General features: G+C 38.3%; 1 protein-coding gene across 1 annotated transcript; it reads right to left on the bottom strand.

Moving 5' to 3' along the window:
- Window positions 1-1,479: 1,479 nt before the first annotated feature.
- LOC145479784 (mitochondrial coenzyme A transporter SLC25A42-like) lies at window positions 1,480-5,446 on the bottom strand. The gene is made up of 3 exons (XM_081458234.1): window positions 3,859-5,446; window positions 2,590-2,706; window positions 1,480-1,983 (listed from the first exon to the last, which is right to left on the bottom strand). The coding sequence occupies exons 1-3, from the start codon at window positions 4,020-4,022 to the stop codon at window positions 1,503-1,505; spliced, it is 762 nt and encodes a 253-aa protein (XP_081314360.1). The 5' UTR covers window positions 4,023-5,446; the 3' UTR covers window positions 1,480-1,502.
- Window positions 5,447-8,241: the final 2,795 nt, after the last annotated feature.

Raw genomic sequence — 8,241 nt, 5'->3', positions numbered from 1 at the left:
TACGCAAATAAGCCTCCACAGTGTCGATAGATGGGGGGATTTGTGGAGTTTACTCTGGTATAGGGTAGCAAAATTCAGCTGAACTAGCTCTTGTTTAGGCTAAGGGTTCCAGGGTCCCAGCGGCACATCCCTACCCAGAAATTCCCAAGGTACCCCCGGGTGTCAACGTCGCTTCAGCTAGTAACTTGCTTTGAATCGGCTGTGGACGCAAACCACAAACAAACCGGTCTCGAATGGCTTCCTCGCGATATGGGCCTAATTCGCAGGTCTCCGGTAACTTTTGTAACTTGGCGAGGTACTGCCTAACAGTTTCCAACTCTTCCTGTTCGGCTTTATGGAACTTGCATCTTTCTGCGATAATTATCGGTTTTGGATCCACATGCTGTGCCAGAGTATCCACGATTTCTGTGAAATTTAATTCTTTCGGTTTCCTCGGCGCTGAAATGGACCTCAACAAAGCATACATTTTACTACCCATCAAGATAAGTATGCTCGGTACACGCTTCTATGTCAGCACACTGTTAACTTCGAAGAACATTTCGAGTCGCTCCACATAATGTTTCCAATCGCTGCCCGGCGTGAACTCTTCCATACGCCCTAAACACGATGGATATACCACGATGCTAGGCTGCGCTGATCCTCCCGGTGTATCCGGCATCCTCGTCGCCAACTGGTGTGTTCTTCAAACGCAAAACGACGCCAATTTAGGAAACGACCTTTAATACACAACGACTAAACTGTAACTGACAAGAAAATTACAACACACGCGGTTTAAAACGAAAACGAATATTAATAGATTCCATGACAATTCTGGGTTATGTAACTCCTGCGAGGTTTAAAGTTAATTAACAAAACAAATAACAGATCACACCTCGTCTCTTCTCGACCACATTTATACCAACAGGCCTGAAAAAGTAATCAAAGCAGCTAACAAAACCATGCAAGCGCGAGTTACTTTCGACACTAAGATAAAAACGGGTCTAAAACAACAAGAACTACATAGCTAGTACAACTGCAATAACAGCCCGTTTTTGAGCTGTATTCGTCTCCTGCAATAGCAATAGCACTGACACTGAAAACAATTATCAGACACGGTGCAAACAACCTTTATGTGAGACCTGCTTATTGCGGACAATTTCTACCTACTTTAGCCCGTTTAAAGAAGCTACGTCACGGTTTGCATATCTGGAAAAGTACATTTAGCCTAAATTTTTTAAGTTTGTGGTTTGTGATTAATCCGCGTTAACCATTTCTATCCCAAGCTATCCTTGTTTCTTTAAGGCTTATTAGTTATCTCTTTGGTGTTTTTCTATCAGTAGCAAACTACTATTTTCAGGTTTCCTTCCATTTAAGGGTAAACTTGTACGTGGCCAAAATAACTCCAAATAACGTAAATGAGCTTCTTTAGACAGAGATCGGTTGCAGTGTACCGAGTGATTTTTTTTTTTTTTTTTGGCGGGGTGGGGGAGGGGGGGGGGGGGGCAAGCTTATTTGTTTCCTCCTCAACCAGTCTCTGCTTGAATGTAATGCCTCTGGAAAAAACCGTGCAACAGATCAAACGTTGTAAAACTTATTCCAACAGCGATGGGTCCCTTGACCCAATTCATGCCGAGTCCCTTGTACAAGCCCTTTCTCAATCCTTCCGTCGCATAAACATACTTCGCTGTAGTCCACATTTTGCGATACTCTGGCCTTGAAGGCCCAGAAATCCCATCAGTCTGCATTCGCCGACGAATCATATTCAGTGGGTATGTGGCAGATTGGCCAAAGAGCCCAGCACATGCGCCAAATAAAAGTCTGTGAAGTGGGTTGAGTTTTTTCTGATGGAAGTAGTCAGAGTACAGTTTTTTAAGTGTTTCATACGTAAAGAAGCTTATGCCAGCATAAGGCATTATTCCCATCAAGTTGGGGAGCAACCCTCTGTAATAGGCCGAACACCCTTCTTCTCTGTAGATTTTGGTGACAATATTCAGTCCAGTGTACCTAATGAAATTTAAAAAAAAAAACAGTTACAAAACCATTAACACGTTGAGAACTCAGAGATAAGTTTCACCAAATACATGTACATCATAATCCTTGCAGTCCAGCCTATAGCAGCTTCCTCTGTCTTTTTTTAACAAATCTAGAGACTAGCGCCATTCAACTCACCTTGACTAGGGGAGGTAGAGGGGAACGGGGAAGGAGGGTGGGGGCGAGGGTCCTAAGGCTCCCTTCAAGCTCCCAACCTTTGGTACTTCTTTATTGCAATAATAGAAAATTCTTTGCACTTTTCATAGTTTCTAGCACCTTGGAATTTGCTTTACCCACCTTCTCTTCAGTCCTTCCGCCTCCTGTAGAATTCCCACCTTCTTATTTCCCAGTTTTCCACTCGCCTGTTCCCTAGACTATCCAGTTAAGAGTTTGGTTTAACTGGAAGAACTGGACTTCAAAAAGACCTTATCATTGATTGATTGTAACAGTTTCCTGTGTGCTGATGGTGTTTTTATATACAGGCTTGAAGTGGGCTCTGGGATTGCCTTGTTCCTACTGTAAAACAGATGGTTTTTAATCGTTATAAATTATTTTAAGTTTATTGATAAAAATAATTACCTGTTTTTCTGTGTGATAGCCAATCTAGCCCGAATCATATCTAAAGGGTAGGTGAATGACGCAGCTGTAATGCCTGCTAAAGATCCAGCTACAAATCGACGCACTGGAGGCAATGCTCTGAAATATAACACAAATGGACAGATTAGTTACATAAAGAACAGTTGTTAATGTGCTCGCAGAAGAAAATTAAGAAAACATGTTGTATCAATTAGAGGAAAAGCACTGTGTCAGTGTAGGAGATCGAAAGAGGAGGAATTAAACCCCTCAAATTTGAAATGTTCTATGCGACCTTATTTTTGGATAAATATTTTCAATAATGTATATGCTGATTTTAATTTTCTGTCATTCAATTGTCCTTTGTGATGTTTGAGTACAGAGTATTTGTTCAAACAAAGCTACTCGTGGTGTTCATATAATTTAAAAGTAATTATAACTCCACACTCTTCTGGTGAAGATTGTGTCGTTAGCTCAGGGTTCATGATTTCGTATTTCACATACAGTGTGTAGATCTAAATTGTGAACACCTAATAATTTATCAACTGCGTTTACACCAACTTCAACTCTAAAATAGATGTACTATCTTAGATGGCAATAAGCATGCATGCTATCAATTATTTAATTTTTTTTTCCAAATATCTTTCATAGGGATTTGGCTCACTACAGCTGTAGGTGTTCTTGAATACAGTTTGGCTGTACTTCAGCTACACATAGTCAGTGTAAATGTTTCTTGTCTGAGCTGTTACAGTGTACATAATTAGTAACAATTATAATAGCCTGTTGAAAGCTGTCAGATTTTAGTCAACAGGCAAAATATACACATGTACAGGTAGGTGAACTTGAAATCATAAAATCAAAGGAGAGAGGACAATCTGATTGTTGTTGTTTTTTTTTGTTTTGTTTTGTTATTTTTTCTTGCTTACAAGTTTACTTTCCCTTTAGAGCCTCAAACTATCTTGCCACAGGAGTATACACAATAGCACTACATGCTGTCCAATTTGGAAATAATTGGATGAAAAATATTCCAAGGACAGCTAAAATTGGACAAGGCTGTAGGCCAAGTCCAATTTGGCTGTAAGAGGAATTTATTTTTTAATTCAATTATTTCCAAACTGGACAAGGATGTGATTGTGTTACTTGTTGATTCTGTAGTGCATGGACTGTCCAAATTACTTGGAATGAGATGCTGGGCTTGCAACACAATTAGGGCCTGTAATAAATGCTATCAGATTGAAAAATCCCTATTCATGCTAATAGTAAGAGCAGCTTAACCCTTTCTTGTCATCCTTTCTAAGCAACTGTTTAAACAGTTCATGCGCTGTAAGCTGCAGAGAAGCATAAGGAATGATCCGTGCCATTATTGCACTGTTTCCGCGGAAGAGACCAAGGAAACCATTTTCTAAATATGTTTGTCTTAAGACACCAACAGACTCCATAATTGCATCTTTATATATCTCAGGTTTGATACACTACACCAGGTAAAGAGACTTTGCTTGAACCAAAGAAATAATAATAATAATAATAATAATAATAATAATAATAATAATATCTTCCTTTTTTAATGATGAGCAACTAATTTAAAGATGACGCAGGGGCTAGAAGTTTTAATCAATATGAAAAAACGCAGTTTCAATAGGGGCCAAAAAAGAAACTCATGACGACGCTTGCTGTTAGCTAAAATCCCGTACGTGCGTGGAAAATTTGAACCAAACTGTTTAATTTCTAAAAATCACTTAACCGATGAGGCTTGGGTTGAAAAAAGGCAAAAAGTGAACGTTTGGATGGCAGCTCGTCGAGATCAATTACGTCAGTGCTTTAAAACATAGCGCGCTCGCAAGAGAAAATGGTGTACGCTAGTCCTACCTAATTTCTATTGAGCCATCAAGGTAAAAATCTTTGTTTACGCACGGTCGTGCCTAAATAACATGACGCGAACGTGTGCAGTTTCATTTATGATGCAAAATTTCCGTCTTGTTTAGCTGCGAGTTCCTTTTGCTCAAGTTTCGGCAATGTGAACATCATTCTGAACAATCCAAACCCTACTTCGAACCTTTGACTTTTGTCAAGCTAAGAGTTCTACTAAAACTTGAGTATTTTGACTCTTTTTTTCTACATTTTCATTGAGAATTTTGACTTTGTTTGCCAGTATATTTATTATTCGAAGTAGCGAATTATAATTGACAACTTTAGAAACCAGATGAAGTGTTTTCGTTCAACGGTTGCTCAACTAGTTGTGGCATGTTTTTAACCAAGGAATAGGATCCTCTATTTTCTTCATCACCGTGAATTGTGAAAACTTTCTAGTCAATCACCAATAAAACATGTTTAATTAATCGCCTAAGTTGTTGTCGCCATGTTGTATAACAACAGGTTCATGCATTTCAGTTTGCGTATATCGAGTTATGGATGCACTGGCGAAGTTCGGAGAGCACGTTGTTCGAGGCTCGGCCTCGAGCAACTCTTACACATCTCTCGTGCTCTCCAAACTTTCCGCGTGCACCATAACTCAATATACGCACGCTAAGTATCAACCAATTCTTTATTGAGACACATCTACTAAACACGGTTCACACTTGAAATTCCATTGCTTAATAAGATGTGAAGTATTACACAGTGCCGAACTTGGATGTTGAAGAACCGTCTTTATTTTCATTATTTGCGTATTCCTGGAAAGCTGCTTCAGAGTTACGATTTACGCAACTAAACAACTATAACGAGTCTTAGAGACTCTGGAAACAAAGATAATAATTTACGACTAAATTCAGTTCTTTAAAGTCTGTTTTCGACCAGCGGAAAATTTTTATTCAATGATAATCAAATACGGTAGTTTGAGAACGTTTTACAAAATAAGACTGCGCGCTTGGTTAAGACAATTTTTTTAAAACGGTTTTTAAATTCAGTCCGAAATTAAGTTTTGAAAATTCAAACACGCTTTTTGTCGTCGCCTCACTTCACCGTCAGTTTTTCACTAAGAATTTCTCACCTTCTTCAGATGTCCCATAGATTGCTTATTTTAAAATTTTAAAATCCCGAAGACCAAACCTCCAGCGGAATTTTTTTTAAAAAAATTCTCTCTGCAAATGTATCTATAGAGGATAATACATGGGCGCGCGTAGATATGGAATATCTCTTCGAGTGTTCAACTTGATATTTTCACTGGGAAGGATATGGAACGCCACCCGAGTCCCGGATGTGATCTCGTATGAATTTTGAGTGGCGTACCAGTAAAACACTCGTGTTTATATAATAAAGGCCATTACGTGCTTTCTCCAATTTCAGTAAGTAAATTCAACGCTCATGCTGCCTACGCCAAAACCCTTGGCAAACAAAGATAATTTAGAAAATGAAAACCATTTTATTCTTAAAATAACTACCACAATTTTCTTCTCAATATATCACGAAATCCGAACCCCAGTTTGGTCGCAACTAAAAAGCAAGCATTTAGGTTTAAGGAACTAGCAACAGCTGGGAAAATATTAGTAGAACTTTATATTCAATTAAATCAATCATTCGATAATTCATTTTTGTCTAATCGTGCAAGCAGCTGTGTAGTCAATATCGAGGCTGTATTGTCTTCATTTAGACCCTTTGAGGCATACAGTGAATATTTTAAGTTATGATTTCAGTAAAACTTTCAGAGAATAAAAGTGTTATTACTTTTATATAGTATTTTTTGGAGAATTAATTTAGTTCCATATCATCATCGCTAAAGAGTTTGAATCAAAATTATTTGTAGTATTCTCGAGTTCTTTCCTTTTTTGTTTGCGTCGAATTCGATGAGAAAGGCCCAAAAAACATAAATATCCATCCTTCTATGTGATATTTTGCCGGCTGCACAAATAATCTCGAGTCGCTAAGTCTCACGTTTTCGGAACTTCGTAAAGGTTTAGTGATGCGTTAGATGTTACTCACTGCACAAATTATCCAGTTATTTTGTGGGATTATCTGTTGTCCAAATTAACCACGCCTCGTTTAATCGCTCCAACATAAAATCATGTAAAACAATGTTTTGTAAGAGGTGGCCAAATTTTAACTTCCTTTGTAACTGGGAAAAGAAGAGAGGAAGAGCCATTTTAAGGACCAAAGACATAATTGCAGTTACACTGAGTTCCGAGATGATAGGATTTAAGACCCAGCACTGGATGTAATCAAAACTATTTTTCCCCTTCCTCTAGGGATATTTATGTATTCTTTGGCTTTTAGTTCTCAACAAGTGAGCGAACACTTAAAAGCTGGTGTGCTGGAAAGATCGCATGAAGATAGCAATTCGATACGTTATGCGCGCACCAATTAAGGCAAGAATGTTTTCCTCTTTGTCATTTTGAAGACAAACGATCCTATCAAACGGCGTCGTGTTTATGTTGCCTTAGAACCACTAATGTCACGTAAAATAAGCCAAAGGAATTGCGATTCTAGTTTTAGGAAGTCTAGTTTTATTCCGATTGATCACCTGTAGACGGATATCGTCTTGCTTTGAATGCACAATGCCATGATAATCCACATAGCTGACGATGCAAGGCGACCTCTTCAGTTTGTTCCGTGCTTTGTAAGAACAAAAAAAAGTAGGAAGCTGTAAATTGACCAAGTTGAAAATCCATTGCTCACATAACTATTGGGCCGTTTTTGTTGCTGTTGCTCCACATTTTTTAATTTAATTATTTTTTTAATTTGAAACATTTCGACACTTTGTTTTGCTATGTATGTATTTCAATTTTAGCATTTTGTAGCGTGGGAAAGAAACTCTTGATTATTGTTTTAAAACGTAGTTTCTAAATATGAATTTTCCGTTTATTTTCCCTTGTGTTTAATATATCGGAAGCTAACTTACCACAAGGCAAATCTTCTGTAAAGTCTAGTAAAAATAAAAATAACTGAGGAGCTCCGATTCAACGCTAACCTAAATCGATCTATATAATTATTATTGCACATGCTAATCGGTCAGTCAACTCTGACAGAACTGAATCAAAGCTCGAAATTGAGAACGTTTACTTGCGTGAGATTTTATCTTTACAACTAGACGCGAAAAGAGCATTTTACTCGAGCTCCGTGCTGCAATGTCAAATCGAACTTTATAAGTAAACTTGTTGATCTCAATAAGAACAAACAGAAGAATCAAGACACTAATCGCAAGAGTTAAAGCTTAGATATTTACCATTCAAGCTGCTTCGTTGAGTATCCTCTTTATCTAATTGCATGATGTTTGCCTCATCTTCGAAGTTTTGTTTACGGCAGTTCTTGACTTTTTGGTTCGGCGTTCGTCTCAGTCTTATTGGAGAGTCAATGTCTAGTGTTCATTATATTAAAAAAAAATCGTAAACAGCGAGTAGGTACACTCTGTGAGTACTCCGTTGAAAAGCGGCGCACTTAGCTTCTATTGAAAAAACCCAGTTCCTTTTTGGTAAATGGTGCATGCGAGAGCTCTCTGAGCAGCACAAAAGAAACGTTGAAGTTGCTCCTTGCTATTGCTAAATGCGTCACTAGTTTGCTGAGTGCTAGTCTCCACTCGTGCACCCACAGCTCAGCGGTGCTCGCAGCACCGTTAGTTTTATCAGAACATCAACAAAATACGAAACGTACAATCAAAGCTAAAGCATAACGTAAGATGCTGTGTGTGCACACGCTCTAGTTTTAAAAGAATTCCGGCTAAAACTTATC

This window comes from Orbicella franksi, chromosome 2 (assembly GCF_964199315.1).
Source record: "Orbicella franksi chromosome 2, jaOrbFran1.1, whole genome shotgun sequence".
NCBI lineage: Eukaryota > Metazoa > Cnidaria > Anthozoa > Scleractinia > Merulinidae > Orbicella > Orbicella franksi.
Note: the sequence above shows the minus strand (reverse complement) of the source record. Positions and strands in the feature narration are given on the sequence as shown.

Excerpts from the sequence above, each read along its gene's own strand:
- LOC145479784 (XM_081458234.1), bottom strand. The coding sequence starts at position 4,022 with ATGGAGTCTGTTGGTGTCTTAAGACAAACATATTTAGAAAATGGTTTC. Across the intron at positions 2,707-3,858 it reads AGAAAGGATGACAAGAAAGG|AGCATTGCCTCCAGTGCGTC; the intron begins GTTAAGCTGCTC and ends GTTATATTTCAG. Across the intron at positions 1,984-2,589 it reads GCTATCACACAGAAAAACAG|GTACACTGGACTGAATATTG; the intron begins GTAATTATTTTT and ends AAATTTCATTAG.